This window comes from Monodon monoceros, unplaced genomic scaffold, assembly GCF_005190385.1.
Source record: "Monodon monoceros isolate NGI ecotype Baffin Bay Population unplaced genomic scaffold, NGI_Narwhal_1 Super_Scaffold_21, whole genome shotgun sequence".
Taxonomy (NCBI): Eukaryota; Metazoa; Chordata; class Mammalia; order Artiodactyla; family Monodontidae; genus Monodon; species Monodon monoceros.
Window position 1 is genome coordinate 131,025,786 of NW_021703778.1, and position 26,499 is coordinate 131,052,284.

Genomic DNA, 26,499 nt, shown 5'->3' on the forward strand with positions numbered 1-26,499 from the left:
GTCTGTTTCAATCTTTTAAACAATTACATAATTAACAGTAATATTCTATAGTATTTATGTATCATAAGATCATTCCTGTATTGATAGATACTTAGGTGGTCTGGAATTATTTATTCCTACTATAGAAAAGGCTGAAATAAATAAGCTTCTACATGTCTATTTGTGCACAAATGTATTTCTATAAAAACCTATAAATGAGTTAATAAATACATGTAAGATATTTAGGACAGTGCCTGGCACATAGTAACACATTATATTATTTTTATCACTATAGGTTGACCTTCTAGATAGAAGGTGATAGTACTTGCTTAACATCTTTGGTGACAAGGACCTTAACGGCTATCCAACAGCTACGCTACAATGTATTCTTCTTTTTAGTTTAGATTACGGCAAAAATTGCAAACAGAGAATTATATCCCTGAAAACATTCATCTGCTGCAGACCTGCCCAGTTCTACATTCAGTTTAAAAAACTTAACTTCCTCAGTGTGCTGGTGAGTTAACACCACCTGTGTTCCTCTTATGAAAATCGTGGCTGTGGACCAGAGCGGAAAGAGCGGAACCTCCCGCTCAGGCGCGTGCGTCAGTTCTCTTCCCTCTGCATCCGCGCAGGGGGACCACTTGTTAAGTGAAGGCGGGGAGCAGGTTCAGGACACCTCTTGACTGGTGCTTCTCACCCTATCACAATTCGGGTCACAAGTTTAGGAATCTGCTTCTTAGCCATTGTCACTCTCTTTCAACATCTCTAACTCTTCCCCAGGCGTGCTTGCAGCTGCCCCCGCACCTGTTAATCCCATTTACTTCTAGTTTTCCTGGGCGGGGTGAAGGGGATAAGGAGAGAGGAAGAGGACTACCTGTCCACTTTCTCTTGCTTCGAAGCGGCAAAGACTAAACCTAATTCACATTGCAAACGACCAGGTTTCATCAGTCATTCCCATATTTTTCACAGTTCAAAGTTTTTAACTTCCTCTCCTTTTCAGGGATTTTTCTCTCCAGATTTGCTCCATTTTTAAGGGACGCGGGTAGCCCTCCCCCCGCCCCCGGTCAGAGCTAAGGTTAAACGTTGTACAGCTGAGGAAAAGCATTTTTAGGAGACTTGTCCAAGGCCGGGGCAGCAGGCCCGGAGCGGGCGGGCTTCGCGACAGCTCCGTGGGAGCGCCTGTCCCTCCCATCCTTCCCGGGCCTCGCGTTGCAAGATCCGCGGTTGAGCCCCAAGGCCGAGGACAGTGGGTTGGGAGCTGGTGACTCCAAAGCCCTCTGCAACTTCCCCGCCCTACAGCCCCACCCATTAGCACGCGGTCTCCCCCGGGGCCCGTAGGAGACACCTTCGTCCCCGCCCCTCCACAGGTCACCTCCCTCCACGCCCCTTTCCCTCGGCCCCGGCAGCCGGCAGGCAGGGAAGTGTCGTAAAGCCAGGCCCAGGAAACTTTACCCGGGGTAACAGCCGAGGCGCTTTACGGCGACGGCGGCTGAGTGTGAGCCTTGGCGGCGGTGGAGGCAGCCGCGGCGGTGCGGGAGGCGGCGGCGGCCGAGGAGGAAGAGGAGTGGCGGCAGTGGCGGCGGGGACCTGTGCGGGGTGAGCCTGCGGTGGGGACGGGGAGGGGCCGCGGGTGACAGGGCTGGCGGATGGGCGCGGGCGGACGGGGACGGTGGCCGGCTGAGCAGCTGGGCGGCGCTGAAGAGTTGGGGGGGGGCCGCGGAATTGGGGCGCCAGCTCTGTGAGGGACGGTTTCTGCCTTTGTTTCCCCCCCAACCCTGGCCGCCCCCCGCCCCCTCTACTCCGCGCTCGTCCGCCGGGTCTTATGGCTTCCCCTCTCGGTCTGTGTCTCCTCTAGGATGGCGGAGGTACCGCCTGGGCCTAGCAGCCTCCTCCCACCACCAGCACCTCCGGCCTTGGCGGCGGCCGAGCCCCGCTGTCCCTTCCCGGCGGGGGCCGCCCTCGCCTGCTGCAGCGAGGACGAGGAGGACGACGAGGAGCACGAAGCCGGCGGCGGCGGCGGCGGGAGCCCGGCGGGCGGCGAGGCGACGGCGGCGGCCAAGGGGCATCCGTGCCTCCGCTGCCCCCAGCCGCCGCAGGAGCAGCTGCAGCTCAACGGATTGATCAACCCCGAACTGCGGCACCTCCGGACGGCCGCCTCCCTCAAGAGCAAGGTTTTGAGCGCGGCCGAGGCGGCCACGGTCACGGCCACCCCCGCCGGGGGCCCCAGAGCGACTGCAACAAAAGGTGCCGGGGTACACTCGGGCGAGAGCCCCCCTCCCTGCCTCCCCAATAATGCAAGAACTGCGCTCCCCAGCCCCGCAGAGGCAGCGGCGGCGAGCGATCCCGCGGCGGCCCGCAATGGACTGGCGGAGGGCCCGGAGCAGGAGGAGGAGGAAGACGAGCAGGTGCGGCTGCTGTCTTCATCCCTGACCGCCGGCTGCAGTTTGAGAAGCCCTTCAGGCCGGGAGGTTGAGCCTGGGGAGGATCGGACTATACGTTATGTCCGATATGAATCCGAGCTGCAAATGCCCGATATCATGAGACTGATCACCAAAGATCTGTCTGAACCCTACTCCATTTATACCTATAGATATTTTATCCACAACTGGCCACAGCTGTGCTTCTTGGTAAGTGGGTGGAATGAAAATAGGGTGAACCCAGCAGAGAGATCCAGGCCGTGCGGGGCAGGGAGTGTGAGGGCTGGAGTGGCAGTGGATGTATCCTGCATTTCATAGTACGTTACGTGATGTAAAGTGCGTGTATGCACTTCTAATTATTTGATGAAACTGCTTTGAAGGTAAGGGTTCATGATCCGGGTTAACTTGATACTGATGTAAATGCAATAAACCTGTGTGATGCATGTTGGGGGCCTTGTATCCTGTTTACATTAGCTTATAATCATGTTTAACCGTCTTTAATTATCCTCCCTCATCCTCAAAGCACTTTGCAGTCATTTAATTTGAACATGGTTCTGTTCGGATACAGGCCTTATTAATCTCTCAATTACAGCCATAATCAGGGAAGAGTGTATGCATAAACATGTTTTGGTGTACATGATTGTCAGCAAACTTGCTGTGGCCACACTGGAGAATTAAATCTTAGAAGCGTATTCCATAATTATGGAGATTGTTTCCTTTTACTTCAGCAGGGCAGTTAGCAGTTGTAGCCAGCCTGCTTTCTGGTGCATGGTTGCAGAAGGCGCTAACTAACACTTCTGGTGGCTGAAAGACTCCAGAAACTTGAACAAAATACCCTTTTTGGGAGTGTAGGAAACTAAGTGTGAAATTGTTAACTAATCTAATTTTTTTTTCTTTTTTTAAAAGAAGCTGGTCATAGATATGCTTAAGTTCTAGTACTATTGCTGGCTTGTGTGTGATGTAGTTGACAGAAATTTTTTGCTTAATATATGAGTAAAAAAGACTTGGCTTAACCAAACAAGCTGAATTTTTTTTTTTTTTTGACTTACGTAGTACTGGTAGTACCAATAGTTTCCCAATAATATTGACCAATTTCAGTCTATGAAACCTTTCACTTAAATATTGATGGCAGGTATGTGCTTTATATCATGTACTCACAAGCATGTTGTTTCCATTGAATTTTATTGAAGAAAGACAACATGCTTTTAAGGAGTGCTTTACGATATGTGAAAGGAAAAGCCACTACCATTATTTGTTGTTTTAGAATTGACTTAATTGCATTTACTAATTCCCTGTAAGACGCTTTGGCAATACTTTAGAAATCTGTCTTTTTGATTCTATAGCTTGGTGGTGATCTGAAAATATAACCTCAGTATTGTTGATAATGGTAGCTGTGCTATTTTCTGCGTTCACTTTGCTAAACTTCAGTTTAGTATGTTTGTTTAAACTGGGACCTATTTTATATTCTACAAAACTGCTCTTACAGGATTCTAACCATTGCATCAAAATAGAAGTTCTAAGACACGTCTGTGTCAAATGAATATGGGAAGATGGTTTTCATAGCATTATTATAAATGTCATATCAAATGCTATTATAAATGCTGAAGATTGTAGATTGATTTAATTGTAAGTTAATTCACAAAAGCATACAATTTAGTTACAGTTTAAATTGAAATAGTTTATGTATTTCTGTTAATTCCAGAAAATAGTTGTGTATGTGTGATGATTAGTCAGCTTTTGAGTTCTGGTATTACCTACACCTCTCTCAACTTGTCTGCCATTTTAAACTCTGATAAACTGAATATTAGTAAACTTTACTTTGATTTTACATAGACTCCTCCCAATTCAACAGCTAATTTGAACTTTAACCCTTAAGAGCCAGTTTGTTTAACATTAAACTCTCAATATCTAGAAATTGTGATAATATGCAAGTGGTTGACCTGTAAGGTTTACTAATGCAAGTATGGATCTAGACGTATTGAACATAAAACAATAGTTAAACAATCAGAGGCCATTTGGAACTGGGGCCTTTATATTGGCGTTTAAAAAATTTGAATTTCTCATGAGAACTAATTTAAAACAAATATAAGTGTATGTTTATTTCAATTCATATTATTTTAGAACTGTAAAGGATCCTAGAGATAATCTAGTTCAGCTTAATTTTTTTTTTTAATGAAAAAAAATTAAAGACCAGAGTGACTTAAAATGTTCGCATCTCCAGATATTTAGGGTCCAGAGATGTAAAGCTAGAACCCAGGTCTCCTGGCCTGTCATTATGGAAACAACTAAGAAGCTGAAAAATGACATACCCTTGAGTCATTCAGCCAAGATCCTTGTGTCACCAAGTTACGCTTCACCAAGTAATAGTTGTCCTTGCAGACAACGATATTAAGAGAGTAGAAATGTTCAGAATGTTCCTGGTTTCCGTGAGTAACCTGCAGTGGATCAAATGGAATATATGTGGTTGAACCTTAGAAAATCGCCAATACTTGATCATATTTGACTAACAAAAGTGACAGTTTCTAATGATTCTTCCTAATAATTGTAACAGATGTGAAAGTATGGTACTGTACAAATGGGAGGCACTGTCATTTACTCTGTACTTAAATAATTTATCTCTGTCTCTTTTGAGTTCATGGTATTTTCAGTTGTTGATGCCTTTTTGAACTTCTTAAACTTATTACCAGTGATATACTATAGTACTTCTGTTATTTGTTCTAAATTTAAATTTCCAGATTCCTCTGTTTTCCTATTTGTGATATTCTGGAATTTGGGAATCCGTATTTCACACAGCTTGTATTTTTCAAGTTTTATAGATTGACAAGCATTTGGCCTTGTAGAGTTAAATTTTAATCTTGCCTGGAATTTTTCAGTTCCCATCCTTGAAAAAAAGAACACATTTTAATAGCATGAGTTCCAAATTTATGTGCAGAAGCTTTTATTTGTAAAAACTTAACATGCAGTTCAGTGATTCTTGTAAGTGTATATTCATCAGTAATTTATCAGGAAAAAATACAGAATTGGCCTTCCTCACTGAACATCTTACTAATAACAGTGAATCATATATTGGGCTTTTATTTATAAATGATGTGTACAACTTGATTTTTGTTCCTATAGATTCTTGATTAGTAAGAACTCAATCTAGTCTAAGTGAACTAATATAATACTTTGTTTGCTTATTACTTTCTTGGTCCGAGGACAAAGAAGATTTGTTTGAAATGCCTATCCAGTTTGAAAGTATTGTCCAGATATATTGTGTCTAGTGGTTTTAATTTTTTCCCCTTTTGGATGGTTTATTAACTGTGAAATGTAGCTGTCCTATAATTTTGTATCATAGATTGGTATAGATTTCCATTTCTCCTAGCTTATGAGGTCAGGTCAAAAATTTTTTAATGTACCTGTCATCTCTGATATATGCACACACACACACAACCACACACATCTATTTGAAATAAGTTATGTTCAAATCAGAAAATGCTGTTCAACCAGGCAACTTTTGTATATGTTTCAGGACTTAATACAGAAAGAAATTTTACTCTTCAAAAGAATTTTGAAAGAACCAGATTGATCTATCATGAATGAAAATGGAAATAACAATTATAGAGGTTTATTGACCCCAAATAATTTTGGATTGTGTTGATAAAACAGAAATGAATTAGTGTGGATTGTTGAATTTAATATCCCTTCAAAGTAAATCAACTATACTTCAATTAAAATAAGTAAATAAAATTAATATCCCTCCTGACCTAGTTTAGGCTTGCGTGAAATGGATTAGAATTATCTTGCCTAAAGATTTCTCCACAGTTGAAAAAAAGGCTTTTTAATCAATTTACAGAATGATGAACTAAAAAAAGTCATAACAGATTCAAGATAAGAGAGGTATTAAGTATAAATTGGGCTTTGCTTATTGATTTTTTTTAACCCATTCCTGGTTTTTGTTGTTGAAATAGTTTCTGAAAAGTTAATTTTATTAAGAGATGATTTGAAGCTTTCATATTTTTTTTATGAGGGCTCTTTACAGCAAACAGGTATTTCTGTCTGACACATTATTAAACAATTGGAACTATTGCCCTATTTATATTTACCAGAGTACAATATTTACTAGAACTTTTTGTTGGTGATGGAATTTTTGAAAAACATATTTTCAATGGTGATACTGGAAATTTTACTGAAAATGGAGGCTGATTAGCTTTTATTTAATAAGTAATCTTTGGAAGGCTGTACATTTTTATTAAAATAGAAAGCTCTGTAAAAATTACAGCTTTTGCTTTAATATGAAGCTTTGATTTTGAGATCTAGATATTCTGTGAGCTTTATGGCAATGACTCACACTGTCAGTAGAGCCCTAAAAATGAGACCATCGTATATCTAGTTTTTGTAGTCCTTCAATAACAAAAACCCCTTGGGTAGGATCTAAGGAATACCTTAAAAAATAATCCTTTTTCTTTTAGATTTTTTTTCCCTGATCAAAATCTAACTATTATTCAGGTGTAAATATTTTGTCTTATATCTGTCTTTCACTAAAACTTTATTATAATTAAATATAAATTTATAGTACTCTGTTGATAAGTTTCACAACATTTTGTGATATCTAATGAAAAGACTTTCTTAAAAAAATTATTTTCACGTTTCCCCTTTCTCAGATCTTAAACATGTAGCTCTTTATTGCAACTAATTATAAGCACCTCATAAAGTACTTGAATGTTTACCATGTGGAAATTTGCTTTTTTTTTCCCCCTAGGCTTTAATAATGAGCCTAAGAAATTCATGTCCTAAAGAATGTTGAAAGATTTTAAAACTAGAACATTTGAAGGAGTTCTGGGATTTAGATTTCTGACACTTCTGTGACTGCTCTCTTGCTAGAATTCTCATTATTTCTTCCTCCCTCAGAAACACTGACCAATGGTTGGCTGCTGTTTCTGTGGGTAATTATGCAATACCTGATGGCAATGTATTCTTTGTAACTGTTTGTTTATTTTTAAGGCCATGGTAGGGGAGGAGTGTGTAGGTGCCATCGTTTGCAAGTTGGATATGCACAAAAAGATGTTCCGCAGAGGTTATATAGCCATGTTAGCCGTGGATTCCAAATACAGGAGAAATGGCATTGGTAAGAAAAATATTATGTCACAAAAAAATGCCTAAGTTATTTTCATTTTTTTTTTTGAAGCAGAAGACTTAAATGTAAATAGTATGTAGAAATGAGCATGAAGCTGAGGGAAGAAAATTGATTGCTTTTATTTCAAAATATTTTCAAAATGTTTTAAAAATGAATTGTTTCCTTTATTACTGTTTAATTATTTGAGAGATTATCTTTCTAACAATTAGAAGGTGATCAGTTTTCATCTCCAGACATTTTTTTGATCATATCCAAACTGCTTTGCATTATACTAAGTTCTGCAGTTTTTAATAGCATTATTAGGGTGCTTGATCACAGCACTCAAGCAGCTGTGTGTACTTGGGTTAAATGGTCCTCAATCAAGGCAAAATTATGGAGAAATTGTTACCATTATTTAGTACTAGTCATCAAACATTATATTAGCAATTCGGGAAGGACCAGGAAAAAGGAGAATTGTTTCTTACTACTATTCCCAAACTTATCTCTTTCCTGGGCTACCTTTCCTGGCCTTTGCAGTTAATCTTATACTCATGGTTTATAATGGTCATTAGAATCATCTGGGTGGTTTAAAAACAAATGCTTAAGCCCCTCCCCTTGAGAATCTTATTTATCCTGTTAGAAGTAGGGCTGAAATTTCCCCAGGTGCCTGTGATGTAAGCCTGTTAAGAACAGCTGTCATAGTGTCTAAGACCTACTGGCTCTTTGTTCAAGATGGAGGATCAGGTAGATAAGCACTTGTCTGAGCATGGCACATTCTGAGAGGTACTGAAGCTAAGTAAGTATTCATGAAAAAAGAGTTTGATGCCTGTACCAGTATTTAATTACTAGCAGTTTTGTCACTTGTAGTTTTTTCTTTTTAAACTATGAGTGTCCAGTTTAAGACTGCTTCACACAATCTGAGACATCATGAGAAGTCATTATGAATAGGTTTACTTAGTACATTAGGTTCAGCCAACTTTTCTTATAGTGTTACAGTTTGCCACTAAGATGTTTAATGAATTGGGCTTGTTATACAAGCCAAGTTTGAGTCTTTGATTTATTAAAAAGAGCTGGTAAAGACTCATGGAAAATGATAGGCAAATTGCCTGGCTACTTCAGAGGATAGAAACCAGTGCCTTGAAGATTGCATCCTGGCCCTCAGACATATTTTGTATGGCCCATGTAACGTGTGCTTGCTTGTATTCATGGTTTGAAAATTGAGAGAGAAAATTTGGATTTCTTTTCTTAAGATCAGATTTAGCATTTGTTTTCCCTTTAATGTGCTAAGTATATCTGACCCTAAACTAGGATACAGACACACCACTGACGTCATTTGGTGTGCCCAGGCTTACTATAAGGTTTGTGGAAACTAACACAGTGTCTTGGGCCCACTCTGGGTCACAGCAGTTCTGGTGATCTTTGGTAAGATTGGCTCAAAGGTCATGGAGTGAGTTCTTACCAGCTGAAGAAGTTCCTGGGTTGCTCTGGCCATATCTTACCTTTTTCCTTGGAATTAAACAGCATTTACACCTGAGAAAAGGATATATATCAGGAGATAGGTCTTTCAAGAGGAAACTTGTGTTGCTATGCACAGGTCCTATTGGGCTCTCAGTTTTAAGTCTAAATTTTTTTCCCCACTTAATTTGAGATAATCTGTGTATCTCATTCAGGGTAGAACCCAGCATTTGACATTTCTTTGCTTCTTATGAATATTATAATTTAGGTATCTTTAAGAAATTAATTACATTTTTTACTTCATTAATACTCAGCTCTGTATTCTAGGTACTAACTTGGTTAAGAAAGCTATATATGCTATGGTTGAAGGAGACTGTGATGAGGTAAGTCTTCCTAAATGTTTAAGACCTTTTATCCTGGGCTGTATTCTACTGGGTATTTTTATAAATAGCCCATAATAAATTGTACTGCAGATTTCATTGCAAGCTATTATTGTACAAATGTAACTTGTGCTGAAAATTACATTCCGTTGAAAAACACATGAACTTTGACCTAGAACAAATTTTAAGATGATCATGGGAGCTAAAATTTGTGTCAGAATGTAAAGGTAAAATTTTAGATATTTTTAGTAAATAACTGGTATTCAGAACTCTGATTTGTTATCAGTTAAATCATTTAAGGTAGCTCTTATTATAAACCTTATTGTAATTTACTTGTGTATTGGCCTTGGTTTCTCTCTAAATAATACTTTTTTTTTTTTTTTTCCTGTGCGCCAACTGTCAGCCCTTACGAAGAACATTTCACATTTGAAAAAAATCTCAGCATTAAATAATAAGCCTGGAGGGGGGAAAGACAACCACTTTTTAAATGTAGATCTATCTGTAAATTAGCATAAAAGCGTCTTCTCTCTTCAGATTGTTTGTAAGGCCTGAAGGCAGGTAGTATCTTTGTATCCTGCAGCACTGTGCTTTACATACGGTAGGTGCTCAATAAATAATAGTGATGGTTGGGAATGTTAAGATTTACTATTATGTAATGTGGAAGGGGATAAGTATAAACTAGGGAAGTACAGATATCTTTAATATAACAGTGGTGACTAAGAAGGACCAGGGTTGTGCTAGTAATTTTATAAGCATTACTGCTAACACTTGTCTTTATTATTGGAGGGCAAATGTGCCTTAGAGAGTTCTCAAAATACTTGAAATTAGGTAAATTTTTTCTCAGACTGCAGTAAGTAACTTGTTTTGGTTACTTTTTTTTTTTTTAAGTGGGGTTTTTTTGGTACAAAATTTACTCAGTCACTAACCATCATCATTTGTGTGTATTTGGGGTGCAAAGTCCTTTCTTTCACCATCTTCGCGCTTTTCCACTCTTCATCTTTCTTTCCCCTTACAGCTGCTATTAACCTTGCGGTTTGCATCCTCCCGTTTTCTAAGCACATGTGGGTGCAGATGTTTACACATATTTTTTAGACAAATGAAACCACAGTTATTCTGCTATAACTGCTTTTTCCACTTAACAGTAACTCATGAACAGGACTCCATGTCAGTACAGATGTACAGCGGAGTATTCTCACGCTCCTTGTCCACATTCACAGTTCGTAGTTTGACAGATCACACTAAATCGTGGTTGTATGAGAAGGCCTACAGGCATACTGGGCAGCACAGGGAAGACATCCTGGGATTTACGGATATTTAATTTTTTTACCCCGAATAAGAAAATTCACACATGGCAAAGGATCTCATATTCACAGCTTTTAATTTCAAAATGTAAAAGGTACAGTGATTATCTGTAAAAAAAAGTAAAAGGTACCCTGATTATCTACATCATTGGTAACTAAAATTTGAGTATAAAATCGAATATAAATTTTTTCATCAGTGTAAGTCCAATATGGACCATGGCTATATTGGCTTAGACAGCTCATCAAGAATAGAAGTCAGGCTTCACAAAAGCTGCTTAACAGTTCGGAGAAATCTTTGGGATGATAAGACCATGTTTTGATCCTCTACTGAGTAGTGTGGTTCCCACTGAACAGGGATGTTATAAGGAGGGAGTATTATGTCCCTTATGAAAGCCTTTTCTGAGTTATCCTAGTTACTGCCTATGAGACAGGTAGTATGCTTTACCTTAACTGATCAAATGTTTAAATAGTATTGGTTTTTCTTTGAAAGTTCTGAGGAATGATGAGATTTTGGTTATATTGTTATAGTCTTAAGGTTAAGGCCTAAATTAGTGATACATTTTATGGTAAAACTATTCATTGTAGGCTTAAAATTCTGATTCATTTTTCTTACTTTTCAAGCAATGAGTTTTACTCAATCGTAGACTGAAATGGGTATAATTCCATGAACTTATTTCTGTTGTATGGTTTTAAGTGGATGGTTTTTGCAGTTTGAATAGCTCTGCCTCTGGATTAGGGAAGTCTTCCATGGTTTAAAAAAATTGGTTATCTGTGCCCCATATTGTTCAGATAAAGGATTTGCTGTAGAAAGGGACAGAACTCTTGCTTACTCTTTATTAGGCTTTCACTTTCCCTTTCATTGAGTTTTAAACCATATAAGCAACAAACTCTTCTGTCCTCTTTACCCTTCTACTTTTTGATGGTAGTGTGTTTGTTGGTTCTACTTCCTTATATTACCATCTCATCCTGTTTGGTTTGGTTTCTTTCCCCTCCACTCCAGTGTAACTACTTTGTATTTGCTAGACCCAGTAGCTTCTTGGTCTTCCTCTGCTTATTAAAATGCTTCTCAGTCTTTAAGACCCAATTCAGATATCAACAACTCCTTTTAAGTTTTCCTTGAAAACCACCTTCTGTGGTTTTCTTTACCTCCCTTTCTGTAATACTTACTATACTTAAATTCTTAAATTTACTTGTTCAGAGACTGTGCCTTAGCCACTGAGAGCAGAGATACCTTTTCTTGTTTACTGCTGTATTCTTAGTACTTAGTACAGCATTTGTGATAGAGTACATGGTTCATAAATATTGGTTGAATGATCAGTTTTGTGTTTCCAGTATCTTATCTATGCCTCTTTTTTTTGGGGGGGGGTGGACTATTGAATTTCGATATGTCTGTTTTTTTCATTAAAAAAATTGTTTTTTAGTTCTTTTCTTTTTTTTAGTTTTATTAATTTTTTTATACAGCAGGTTCTTATTAGTTATCTGTTTTATACATATTAGTGTATATATGTCAATCCCCATCTCCCAGTCTAATTAGTTTTTAACTTGTCTTTCTCTCTAAGCTTCTAAGAACAGCAATCGTCTTTTTTGTGTGTGTGTGTACATAAAAAAATATATCTGAAAAAAATATATATCTGCAGGGTTAACCAAGTTATTAAAGTACCCTTTGATAAAAGCAATTATATATAAAAATAGTTTTGTATATAATTCATTGTTCTGAGGAAAACTTTGAAATTATAATTCTCCAAGAATACAATGACCAAATTATAAAATAACTGACATGTGATGTTACTTTCATTAAGTTAGGTCAATCTTCCTTTCTTTTAAAGTGTTAAGAAATTTTGACAAATTATCAGAAAGACATTTGTGAAGGGTTTTAAATTACATCTTCTACTGCTTAGGTCGTGCTGCTGTTTTTTCAATCTTACAGAGAGAGATTTTTGAATCTATGAGCCTATTAAGAGAGATACATTTGGAAATCTCTATGAAGCTTTACTGTACACATCCAGTCAATTTTTACTTTCTGTTCCGTTTGCAGAATTTATTTATGACCTTGAGTCATGTTTATATTGCTTTTGGTTGCCACTTGTCGTTTTAAGATAAATTCAGAGTGAATTAAACCGAGGTTAGTTGAAATGTAGATCTGTACATTTCACAGAGTTGAAATGTAGATCTTGCTTTTGCCCAAGTAACAATGGTATTATTCTTCTGGTCTAATAGATCTTTTCATTTTGCCTTACTATGACTTTCCTAACTTTTTATATCAGAATTAGACATGTTTAAACAGCATAGCTAAAGATCTTTTCCATTTTCTGTATATTTGGATCTGACTAAAAAGTTATAGCATCAGAAAAAGAAACAGGTGGATTCATTACTTCATGAGGAAGAAATGCATTACCTATATTGCTAATCTAGCTTGAATTTGGTTACTCCTCTATGTGGTCTGGCTGCCAAACATTTAGTGGCTACTAGGAGAAGCTTCTTGAGCTTGGGTTTTACATTAGGGGAGACAGTAAGAAAAATATATACAAATAACATGAATGAGTTTTCATGTGTACCTAAAATAATGAACCCACATGGTGGCCATTTACTTTTATGTACTTTTTTTGGAAATAAATTAGAATGAATGGAGCAGCATGATGAGCAGTACTTTTTAAGCTGTAGATGTCCCTGAAATGTTCACCTCTGGAAATTTAAATTTTTTTTAGATTTATGGTATGGTTACTACGATATTAATACTCAGAACTAACTCATAAATGATGAAAATATACTGGAATCAGAATTTCTTAATGGAGGTTAAGTGTGCAGTATGTGACCTTAAAACATTTTTAGTTGACCAGCGTCTTCCTATTTTCGTCTATCCCCATCCCCTTGGAACAACCATTCTACGTTCGGCTTCTATTAAGTTGGACTGTTTTAGTTTCTGTATATAAGTGAGATCACGCAGTATTTGTTTCTCTATGTTTGATGCATTTCACTTAGGGTAATGCCCTCTAGGTTCACCCATGTTGTCACACTGGCAGCACGCACCACTTTATCCATCCATTTGTTGATGAACATTTAGGTTGTTTCCTTATCTTGGCTACTGTGATAATGCTGTAATGAACATGGGGACCTCTTTGAGGTCCTGATTTTACTTTCTTTGGTTGTATACCCAGAAGTGTGATTGCTGGATCATATGATAGTTCTATTTTTAATTTTGAGGAACCGTCACACTGTTTTCCATAATGTCTGTAGCAATTTACATTTCCACCAACAGTGGGAAATTTATTTAAATAAGCAATAATAAACCTGTTACATGTTAACAAAATAACATACATTTTATAGTAATGTACAAGATGACTTTTAAGCTTTTTGTGTTTAATAATTATATGTTTAACATTTTTAGTTTCATTGGAAACATATAGTTTGGCTGTGAGACAGGGCAGCTAGGTAAGGAACAGAGTAAAATGGAATTATTTAAACTGTAAGGATTTTTGGTTGAGTAGTTTGGCCTAGTTAAAGATCTGGATATGATAAGCCTGGGTTCTAGATCCATCTTCTGTCGATATAGTTGTGTGATTATAGGAAAGTCATTTAACTTTTTAAAATCTGTCTCTTTGTGCAGTGTGATGGTGATTCTGATCTTAAAGGGATGTTATGAAGAGCAGTAAAACTGTTCAGTCAGCATTGTCAGTGTAAGGCCTGTGAGGTGCCAGACAATAAAATGGTGCTTGCCGTCCCTCCAGGAGCTCCTAGCCTGTAATATTAAAGAAGGCTTTCTAAACTGTAATGGTTTGGCTCATCCTGACAATGGTGTGTTCCTGAGAGAATCCGTAGAACTTCACTGTAACCCTTATTTTCTGTTAAATAGAATTCAACTTAGCCAAGTTTCTTTAGGATTAAAATAACCTCATTATGCTTTGGCTTCCTATATAATATTCCCATGATGTGAACTAAAAGAATAATTTTATAGAGAGTTTCCAGTATAAACCCAGATTCTCTTTTAGTATGTTTATAAGAATTTTGTAATTAAAGTGTTAAAAAGTAGTTACTTCTTTTGTGGCGTTTTCTGTTGTGTCAAATAATACATGATCTCTTTGATTAGAGAATGTGAGTGTGCTGAGAGAATCTTTTCATTTTAACCAAGGTGTTAGCACTTTGTGTAATGTTTTTCTGTAAATTGGGCTTTATTTTATTAATCCGTTAGGCTGCCAGCAAACCTGAATTCAACTCTTAACTTACACGTCAAGTGTATATTTATGTAGCTATAGTTAGCCTCAGCTGTGTTTTGAATATTTTAGATTGCTGGATATTAATGAATATGGACTTGGATCCCCTTCATTATGTTAGATCTCCCATTCACTGCTTTGTTTTACTTTGGGGTGCAATCACAGGTACAGAAGAGTGGATACTATTAAGCTCTAGTTCACATTTGGAGTCTGGTTTATTCTTGTTCTACTGGTGGCCTTGAGTTTCATTCACTTGTAAGTTAGAGATATATCTGTTTCATAGGGTTCTTGTGAAAATAACATTATGACATATGCATGTAATATGAGATAATGCATGTGAAATGCTTTACGTAGCACTTAGTAAGCCTTCAAAAAGTATTTTTTTTACACTGTCGCTCTCCTTTTTATTTCTGTGAAATCAGTTCTAAGTTTTGAGTTGTTGCAGCTTTATTGCTTCTCATATTGTTTTGATTTAACATTATAGCTGTAATTAGGTGCTGGCATGAAACAGAATTCTAGGAATTACTCAAGAGAATAGTTCCAAACTGGTAAATTGCATTGACCAGACTGGGGTGTTCCAAACTGGAGGATGGCATACATTACTGAACATTAAATTCCATTTTTTTAAGAGCAGAGAGAAATTGTTGACTTTTTATTTTCATCTTGAACCAGTTTGCTTGCTGTATAACTTTTATAGGAACATTTTCCCTTGATCTTGAACTATTAATTACTTGGTTTTAGATCTTTTTAAAGTTTGGGTTAGTGTGTGATTTGCTCTCATGAGTTGTTTGCATAGGTAATTGCCGTAAGATGATACTTTCTGTTTAAGTACTCTGGTCATTTAAAAGCTTGGCAGTACTTTCGTTTGTTTCCTATTTATGTAATATATGTAATATAATGAAAGGTACTAAGGGCATATATAATTAACAAATGTTTAAGAGCCTGCTGTGTGTCAAGCAGTGTGTTAGGTGCAGAGGAAATGGCTGTGAACAAGGTACCCATGATCCCTGTCCTTGTTGGGCTCACCAGCTGGGAAAGATGTCATACTCATCAAACATTGAATGAAAGTACAGTTGAACAAGGAGCAGTGCCGAGTGCTGTGGGGTAGTATGAAGGGAAAGAGATACTCTACCCAGTCTGGAAGTGACATGCTAAGGCCAAAAACAAGAAGAGGAGGATGGGAAGAATGTTCTTCCAGACAGAGAAAACAGCTTATGTGAAAGGTCTAAGGTAGGAAAGATAATGGTGGGTTCCAGAAACTGAAAGTTTAGTGTTGATCGTGGCGAGTAACTGGGGGAGACCTAAAGCACAATTAGCAAGGTAGGTAGAGGCCATATCTTGATGGACCTTTTAGGTCTCTCTAGATTACTGTTAGATTGTGAACGTTTTCTTGAGGACAAAAGAGAGTCAATAAATGGTTGTAAGCAGGGAATTAACGAGCATCACTGTACCTAGAGTGGGAGACCTTTGGGTTAGGAGGTTCTTGTATTTATAATAAAAGTTGATGGCAGCTTAGACTAGAATGTTGTCATTGGGGATAGAAAGAAGAGGATCAGCTTAAGAGAGATTTAAGAGAGAAAATTGAAATACTCAATGCTTGGATGTATGTAGCCGGGTGGAGAGGAAGGAAGTACAGAGATGACTCTTAGGTTTTAGGTTTGAGGCATTGATGGGATGGAGATCTTGTTACTGATGGGCGGAATTGTAGAGGAGTTGATCATGAGTTTTTTGGATCCAATGAGTTGAAGTACAGTCTTTTCTCTATTATTTATATCTGTTGCTTGAATTCTTGTCAGATTTTTTTTTTATAGCTTGCGATAGAACAGGAAGAGACTCGTAGGCTTTACTTGGGCCTTTGTTTAATTATACTTTGCCCTGTTTTCCCACTCCAAACACCTCGGGGTTATAACATCCCGACAGTAACTGTGACTCACTGTGTTGATTCTCAGTGAGGTAGGTAGAGAATCAATAGAAAGGCAAATAGAGCTATGTATGTAAAAGTTGGGAGGATGGGATAGAGGATATTTTGGTAGGGGAAGGTAGAAGTAAAGTAGAAGAACATCACATAATAGTCAAAAGTATCAGTTCTTCATTGTCAGGGCCACTGGTTCAGTAATATTTTAAAAGATCCAGATAGAAGTTAATACCTCTGTTAAGTGTTGATATCCATAGTGTCTAGACATTCTCAGAATGTAGTTCTCAGAATGTCGTCCCCTTACCAGCAGCAATCCACATCACCTGGCAATTTTTAAAAAACGCAGATTCTTGGGCACCACCCCAAACCTACTCAGAAACTCTGGAGGGGAGGTGCAGTAATCTATTTTAATAAGCCCTCCAGGTACACTAAAGTTTTGGTACCTTTGATCTAGGTTTGGCAAACTTTCTCTACAAAGAGCCTGATAGTAAATATTTTAGGCTTTGCAGCCCACAGGTCTCTGGTGCGACTGCTCAGGTCTGCTTTTGTATTGAGAAAGCAGCAATAAACATCATGCAGACCAATGGACATGGCTGTGTCTCAATAAAACTTTATTTACAAAAACAGGCAGTAAGCATATTTGGTCTAAGGACGATAGTTTTCAGACTCTGGTCTTGACTGTAGACAAATATGGTAGTTGTCGCCAGGATAAAGGATGACATATTAATGAAAATATAGGAGTTGGAGGTCAATCTGAATAGTTTCAAGTACTGGTTTATTTTCTTAAATCTTTGATTGTTGATTTTTTTCTTCATTTTTTTGTCACACTATACAGGGAACGAATTCATCTTTGTTTTAGTATAAAACATATATTCTCATTGCCAGAAATTCCAAACATTTCACAAAAATCAATAGAAAAGGAAATGTCCCCAGTGTTCCCACCCCACCCTTGCCCTGAGAGAGAATGACTTTTATAATTCTGATGACTGTTTTTCTGGGTTCTTCCTGTATGTCATTAATATTTACTGTTTTCACCATCAACTTTAAGACAGTTAAATGTAGTTTCTTTTTCTTAAATATTTGATCTTATTGTTATTTGTCAAATTATGAAATTATAAATTAGTTTCAAATATTATAAAATTATAACTTAGTTTTCTCTTTCTTTTTTTGAAGGTTGTTTTGGAAACAGAAATAACGAATAAGTCTGCTTTGAAACTTTATGAAAATCTTGGTTTTGTTCGAGATAAGAGGCTGTTCAGATACTATTTAAATGGAGTTGATGCACTGCGACTTAAATTGTGGCTGCGTTGAGAAACTGACATCAAGGAACAACTTTCCAACGATGCAGAATCGACCTTTGCATGCAATGCAATTTGTACAGAATTGCTTTGCAGGTGGATTTAGTGATTTCCATGCAGCTCTTATCTGTCAGTGTCTCATTTGAGTGTCGCACAATATTTGTTGCACTTTGGCATGGCGCATTTGTTCTGAATTAAAAGAGATTGTTTTAAACTTAAAGAGTTCTTTTGGTACCAACAAGATGTGCCAGTTGATAGCCAAGATTTGTTTGTTCATTTGCAAAAATCTGCTGACATTGTTATTTACACAGTGATAATTTTATCACAGAACCAGGAAGTGGAACATGATTTTTGTTCCTTAAAAAAGCCAATGTAGATTGTAAAATTCTCTGAGTATACTAACATTTCACATGAAACCTGCCATAGTTTTCTGAGGGGGTGGGGGAAAAGCTTCAATTTTAGGTTTTATTTTTTCAATATTAAATTTCCATTCTTGAATATTGGTACCTCAGTGATTAGTGAATGAAAAAAAATGTTATGTAGGGTTGGGTGTGTCTTAACAATGAGTAAAGATAACAATTAAATTGCGTCTGCCAGTGCCTGTGTAGATAAGTATATTTGTCTTCATCTCTATAGTTTTTGAATGCATGCTACCTTTTCCTTTTCTTTAAGGCCTTTGCAAGCAAACTTTTGTTTTTATTTAAATTCTAAATTTGGTAATAAATTATTTCAGATTTTTATAATTTGGATACTTTTTCCAGGTGAGTGACAGAGTGGTTTACTGTAGAAGTCCCTTCTTTTCTTACAGTAAGAAGTTGAATCTACTTGGAAAATCTTTGAGAAATGACTCAAAAGGGATGAGAAAAGTTGATGAAGCCGGGAATTGCTGGGTTTTAGATGCACTTTTTTTTGAGAGTGAGGGAATTTTTGGAAAAGAGTAGAAAAATTAATGTAAATTGGTATGATTTTATTTAATCAAAATTGTTACTAAGCTGTGAGGAACAGCTTTTACAAAGTAGTTGGAACTTTTTTCCCACTTGGTTTGGATTCACATTGCTTCCATTTCTTAAAATGCTTCGCTTTTGGTTCTTGGTCTTGAAAATAAATTCCAAGGTGCACTGTATCTGTTTTAAACTGATTTTATTTTCTTTTCACTTGTGCAAATTCTTGGGGGAGCTTTACTTTATTAGTTCCCAGAAAAACAAAAGGGAGAAATGGAAAATTCTTGGAATGAGTTCTATAGGTTTTCTTAATAGCCATCACCATGTTCATTAGTTACATTGTGTTTTGGCCAATCTGTGCAATGTAATTAATTTTAAAGTTGATTGCTTTCAATGGAGTCAGGAAACCTGTGATGGATAATTTATTTGACTGGAAAACCTAGGTACCCATTAAAGAAAAGATTCATTCTCTGTGAAAAATGTTTTGTAGGAATGTATTGTTTTTTCATTAATTGGATATGCTTTACTTCTGCTCTAGGATTTGGTTTGAATTTTATTTTATGGCTATAATTACTGTATTTTTAAAAACCCTACCTCCATTAACAGTTGGTAAAAGCCCCCTTTCAGGAAAGTTTGTTGCCTTTTTGTTATGTTTTTTTGTTTTTTTGTTTTTTTTTAAGGGAAAGCTGCTCCTTGCTCAGTGTAGTGTCTTGAAAGTGAACATGGTGACAAGTATTTTTTAAATAAAGATACATAAATTTGGTGAAAATAAAATCTTCCTGTTGATGGGATCATTTATAGTTCCTTATTTTTAAAGAAAACTTTTTCTTTCCATTTTATATTGCCTTGAAAGTTTAATGGGCAGAATACTGGTTACATTAAAAATATGAAGACCACGCAATACTCAGCTTTCCAGGTGACCATTTTGAGTACGTTTTTGGTCAGACTTCATTTGGACTCTATCTAGCACTTAGAGGAATACCAATCATAATGATGCTTCTGTTATTTTTAATATGGAGGGAATTGAACTAATAAAATAGTTCAGTACTTTCATTATCAAATTTTATCTCACCACTTTATATTTGACTTGCTGGTTCATAGGTAATGATTGTTGATGAACGTACATTTGCTTGACTCACTAATGAGGACAGTTCTAAAGTAAATACATGCTAGATTTTTAGCTCAGCCATTAATTTTTTGGCAGATTGTCAATGAAACCATCACTACTGACCTTTTCACCCAGAATTGACCAAATTTTGCTGAATTGACTGGGTGTTTTAAACACAAACTTAACTGTGTGACTGAAAAGTCAAATGGTTGTCATATTGTTTAGCTGGTGTTTGTTGAATATCTGTGTCTACCTTATGTCTTTAATTGGGTGTGCAGAAATTGTTTACTTAAGTGGACTAAAATTTTATCCTCTAGCATGGTAACCCAGCACCAAAATTAAGTCTCCATTTCAGGTGAAGTAGCATCAAACATTAACTTAATTTTTGATATTGGGCTTTCATTTTTCTTATATAATCTTAAAACAGCTCCACTTAAAATTGATAGAGCGAGTTCACTTGGCTAAAACTGAGCAAAATTGGTGCAACTTTCTTTTAATGGGGTGCTGCCTCTTTAAGACTGACTGTACTATCCACTGACACTGGTTTGGCAGCTGCTACTGCTGAACATTTTTATACATGCTACCATGAAGCTATATATGTTAGTATTGAAGAAGCTAACGGGTATACTACCATTTTAATGTGTGGGCTGACTATAATTTCCCTTACATTAGGATGAAACTAGAGAATTCCACAGATCATAAACCAGACAGTAGTTTTGAAGCTGAAGCCAGCAAAAAAAAAAAAAAATTACTATTAAAAAATTGGTTTTAATATTTTCTGCCTCTTCCCTAAAGTACCCTCCCCATTTGCTTGACAAATCTATGTAAAGAAGTTTGTTTGTCACATGTTTTAACTTTACCTTGCCCTGTGTTATGGTATTGGCTGACATGTATAAGACTGGATGTGTATATTTATTATGGTGTCTAAAAATCATAAAGTTCATCACTTTCCAGGAGCATAGATAAAAGCAAATTGGTAGTGCATCAGAGTTACTTTTCAGTGCACCATGACATCACTAAAATGAGTGCTATATTGTTATAGGGCTTTCAGGTTTGTAAAAATATAACCATAAATTATATTGACGTCAGATATGAGTTGAGTATCTATAAAATATCATGTGTATCTCAAAATATTGGACTGCTGTTTGATGACTGGATATTGCTGCATAATTTTCTTCTATTGTCCCATATCCTTTTGGAGAGAGAGTTTTAATGGGATTTGAAATGTGCAAGCTGTCTAAATAAGATGCAGTCAAATAAAGTATGGTTAAGTTGTGTTTGCATTTTTCTTTTAGATACAGCTGTGTGCATTTTATGTTCGAGTTGTTTTACTTTCACCTACTAAGAAGAAAAAAGAAAAAAATAGGCAATCTATTTTGTTCCCCACTTCCTGCCTTGCATCTAAGTTATTTGGAAGAAGTGATACACAATTGTTATCTCTCTCACCTTGTGTTCTGACAAATTTGAAAATAACAACATGAACTTGATTTTACTAAAAGTATTCAGAGTTATTAGCTCATATATCAGCTATCAATACAAATGAGAGCATTTTCTCATGCATTAAACCAACACTTGTTTTTCTGTCCTTGTCCCATAGCAATTTATTTGTAAGACAGTTTTTATTTACTCTTTTTTGTTTATACTTAAGTAATGTTTTGTTTTGTTTTGTTTCCACCTTGCTAAGACCAAAGGAAAATAGAGCAATATCTAAAGGGCTTTTTGTCCCATTCTTGTGAGAAGATTTAAATGGCAGTTATGTATTCTTTCATATTTCAGGATTTATGGATATTAGTGGAAGAAGAGATCTGTTTTAATTGGGACTGCTAAATTACTCTCATCATGCCTGTCAAATCTTCACTTTGTTCTTTTATAGTCAAGTAGTGAAAATATGAGTTCATGTTTTACTTGGGCCCTATATGGAATTCTAAATACTTCATAAATTGTCTTAATAAAGACCAGAAAGTTGATACCGTTCTTTCACACCTATGAACAGAGATCAATAATAACCTGTAGCCTAGAGATGTAGTGATACTTTTAAGCAACTTTTTAAAAATGAGTTTGAAAAATTTCATGAGCAGATAGCACAATGCACTTTCTTCAGGTTCAGAGCCGTCCCATAGCACTTTTTTTTGATAGAAATGTTAATCTGTGCTCTCCAATATGATAAGTCACTAGTCACGTAGCTACTGAACCCCTGAAGAAAGGCTAGTATGATTGAAGAACTGAATTTTTAATTTTAATTAATTGAAATGTACACAGCCACATGTGGTTTAGTGGCTCCTGCACTGGATAGCATAGCTTTAGATAATATTTAGACAGCAATAACCGAGGAAAACAGCTTTTGAAAAGGATTTTTTAAAGACTACTATCTAATTCATTGAAGAATGAAATAGGATCATGATTAAAAATTACCTCTGAGCAATATACTCTATACAAAAGAGTATGCCTACAGTATTTATGACGAAAACCTATTTCATTAAAACAGTATTTGTCCCCACCCCTCTCCCTGCTTTTGCCGTGAATTAGCCATTCTGAGAAAAGCAGCCCTTTCAGTTTTCGTTATTTGGTAGTTCTCTGGGTTGCAGAGGTTCCGAGGTTCAAGTGCCAAAAATTGGTTTCTGATGAGACTCCTGTCTTTTTAGCATTAAAATATTTTACATCATTAAGCCTAATAACTTCTCATTTTAGATGAATTTGAAATAATTTTACCTGTAAATGAGATTGGTCATTTCTCGTTTTATGAGTGGTCAAACTGAAACATGGAGGTGTATCATGTTTACACTTTTTTTTGTTCCTAAATTCTAGAAGATTGTGTATGTTGATACAAGGGCAAGTGTTTTTGTTTCTGAGAGAACCAGATTTATTTTCCTGTGTTCTCTGGCCACGATGTGTCAATCTTGATTCTAGCTGGACATCTCGTAAGTGTAATTCATCAAAAGAGCAGGCGTGGAGATGGGAAACACCTGGCAAAAGGGAGTGCCAGACTTGGTATAGCCTGTTAACACTGCTGGGGAAAGAGCTCAAGGCACACGTTCTATTGATACGAATCAGTGTTTAATCTTCATGTGAAAAAGACCTAGGAATAATAAAGATCACCAAAGTGCCGAAATCTACCTTCTACTACTTAGAAAAATGTAAACAATGCAGGGGTTAAAAATGTAAGGTTTTTATAATGCTAGAAATAAGCTCATTTTTAGTTGATGATGGATTTTTATGACTACCTCTTTGCTGTATGAATATATCTCAATTTTTTAATACCTCAATTTCCTGAGAATCTGTATGTATGTTTTTGTAAATAAAATAATTTACCATATGCTAGAGAAAGGACATGGCTTTTAAAGAAATTGTATAAAGACATTTGTGACTGAATTTGTTACACAGTGAATCTATTTGAAATTTCTTAAAAACAGCCTTTTCTGGCCCCCTTGACTGAGGTTTTCTTTTTTGGTTTTTTTTTTTTTTGGTTTGTTTTTTTGTATTTTTCAGTAAACATATTCTTATTTAGCGAGATCTGTGTTCCAGGATGCGTGTACCCTCATTTGTTCATTTATAACTGCAAAGATTTGTATGTCTCCTGTGTTTTCCTTTCATGCCAAAGAAATTCACCCTTTTAAAAAAAGTCAGCAGGTTGCACGAACTGAAAAAAATTTTTTGCCCCTTAGATAGGGGTTCTTAAGAAGCTTTATTTCCTAAGATTTAAATATTTTCCAAAGGAAAATATCTTCAATTTTTTAGTTAAAACCAGTAGTAAAAATTTGTAAAAATACGTGTGTTTTTAGGAATGCACTAGTTCTGTAGGAAACAATATTGGCAATTTTAAGGAACTGTGGTGCTTTAAAATCCACAATTGTATGAAGCTGATACAAGATATAAAGTAATTGCTAAATTTTATGTATGTTTGTGAACTGCTCAGGGTTCAATGCCCTAACATAGGTGATTGATCACTAACATCTGTAGGGCCATATATCCTGTGATTGTACATGTTTATTGATCATTTTAAGGGAGCTGAAGTTGCTGCCTTAAAGCTAAACCTGCTGCCTTAAACTTTGCTACCTCCCTCCCTACAATCATGGCTGTAAACAGTGACTCAACAGTCAGCTAGCATTATATTTCATTTTATTGTAAATGCTAATAAAATAAAATTTGTAAGTCCACCAAGTATTGACTTAACTAGGTAAATGTAAATTGATTTCAACCTTGTCTTTGGCCAAGTCTACTTGATAGCTTATGATAATATGAAATGAAGTACACCAATATGGATGTGAGCATTGTGTTTGAGTTATTGTGAGAATAATTATTTTCTTCATATTTGGAACTGATAATGAGCATTCAAGGTGTTTATTTCCATCAGATGATACTGAGCAAGTTTCTTAACCTCTGTAAACCTTTAGTGATAAATACTTGATAAGCTTAGTGTGAAGAATAAATGAAATAATGTATGTAAATTCACCTTAACAGTACCTAGTAGCCTAGTATATAGTAAATAATAAACGATAGCTATTATTAATATATATACCATAGTAGTATATAGTAATTTTGTATTTCGGTACTGGATTTTATAGCACCATTTAAATGGTAAAAGTCATCTAAATATTAGATCTTATGAGAATAGCCCAGACTGTAGCAAGTGAAGAGAAAAACTGTGTGTACAAATACACACACACAAATCCTTAATCATATAACCAGTATTAAAACTCCAATTTCTAGGAAATTGTTTTTAGTAGCAGTATGGAGATGCATAAGAAGTAAATATATAGAATACAGAGGAGGTTACTCTTTCAAAGAGGAAAGATTTCTGTTACAAGGACATTAGACACCTTAGTAGACAAGTTTGGAGGTACAGACAAATGATTATAGGAAAGAAAATTAGTGGAACGTAGAGGTAAGTTTGAAAGTAGGGGGCTGTGTCTTGCATATCCCAAATACCTAGTGTTTTTCTATGAGCATAATAAGACACAAATGTTTATTGGGGGAAAAATGGAGTAGATAAATATGGTGCACTTGCCAACAGCAACAAAGGAATGACTTTTAGAAAGGGTTGGGTTTTTGAAATGTAATCAGCAAAGCATAGGAAGAAAAAAATAGGTGCTAATAGAGGCACAAAGTTTTAGTAGAGATTGTTAAGCAAGTGAAGACAGTTTTGTTTTTCCTTTTGAAAGAAGACAAGATAGGGAAGGGTAAGGACGACCCTATGTTCTAACACCCCAATGTTGCATTCAAAAAGGAATGAATAGAGAAATAATTCAGGATAAATTTATCACAGCCGTTATCCGAATTTATAAAGAAACCTTAAACCGCATGGCGTGACTAGGGTTGCCATTAATGCATAAAATCAGGAGATGGTTTGATATAGAATATGAGCTACAGAATTGTGGTTCTCATACTAGGGAGTCCAATTTTGCACCTGACTACAGATACAGAAGAACACCTGGACATCTTTGCCCAGCCTACTGAGTAGAGGATCACTGTATTCTGGCTTGATTGTGGGATGCTTGGCATTATTGGGATGTGATCCCCTCAGCTTGGGGTGGAGAGACGTATGATTAATGTTCTTCATTGCCAGGAAGGCAGTAGAGTAATGATAATAAATAGCATGCAGTGAGCTTGCCTTCTTACAGTTTTCAAAGCAGTTTCACCTACTTTTACTCAATCTTTAGAAAGATCTTTTGAGATGGAAAGATTAATACTCAAAGTGCTTAAACGACGCCTCTAAGGTCACAAAGCAGTGATAAGACCTCAACCCAGGCCTGAGTCTCCTAGATCTGGTTTTCTTCCCATCGCACTCCGTGCTTGATGAAACCCAAAGAGGATAGAGTCCAATGTATTTAATTCTGTTGTGTAAAATTAAAACTTTAACGACTCCTACTAAATTATTTAAATTCAGCTGTTTGATTCAGCATAAAATTTAAACGCTCTCTTAAAATGTTTAATAGGTCTAATTTGTAAAATCCATGAAAGGATTTAGGATTAAGTAGTTTTAACATCTAATTGGTTTCTAATAATTAGGTATATAATATATTTAAGGGGACTGAAATTGATTTCTTCTTTAAAAATGAACTTTTAAAATATATTGCCCTATGAAAGTTGAACTGAATCCGCTTATTTATATAATTCATTTATGTTTAAAATTTTCTAAATATTATGCTCCAGCATGTAACTCTTGCCATATTTCCAGTAAACTTTTACTCAGTCAAATTTCTTTTCTAATGGAAAGGAGTTCATAGAAAAAAAAACCTATACTGATTATTAATCAAGTTCGAAGTCTAATTAAAATATGTAGAAGTACTTAAAAACACTAAAAAATCAGGTCATATTAGTATTCTCTATATAGTGCTAAGCCTACAAAAACGCAAACATTAGGAAATTATTTTTGTGTATATATGTATATATATGTGTGTGTAT

At 36.3% G+C, this 26,499-nt stretch overlaps 1 protein-coding gene across 1 annotated transcript; it reads left to right on the forward strand.

Annotated features, from left to right (window-relative positions):
* Window positions 1-1,428: 1,428 nt before the first annotated feature.
* Window positions 1,429-21,446, forward strand: NAA30 (N(alpha)-acetyltransferase 30, NatC catalytic subunit). Its single transcript, XM_029239392.1, has 5 exons — window positions 1,429-1,575; window positions 1,835-2,606; window positions 7,380-7,503; window positions 9,274-9,329; window positions 17,924-21,446. Exons 2-5 carry the CDS (start codon window positions 1,836-1,838, stop codon window positions 18,059-18,061), a joined length of 1,089 nt encoding a protein of 362 aa, XP_029095225.1. The 5' UTR covers window positions 1,429-1,575; window position 1,835; the 3' UTR covers window positions 18,062-21,446.
* The last annotated feature ends 5,053 nt before the right edge of the window (window positions 21,447-26,499 follow it).

Coding starts and splice junctions, on each gene's coding strand:
- NAA30 (XM_029239392.1), top strand. CDS start 1,836: ATGGCGGAGGTACCGCCTGGGCCTAGCAGCCTCCTCCCACCACCAGCA. Junction 2,607..7,379: donor GGCCACAGCTGTGCTTCTTG/GTAAGTGGGTGG, acceptor TTTATTTTTAAG/GCCATGGTAGGGGAGGAGTG. Junction 9,330..17,923: donor TTGAAGGAGACTGTGATGAG/GTAAGTCTTCCT, acceptor CTTTTTTTGAAG/GTTGTTTTGGAAACAGAAAT.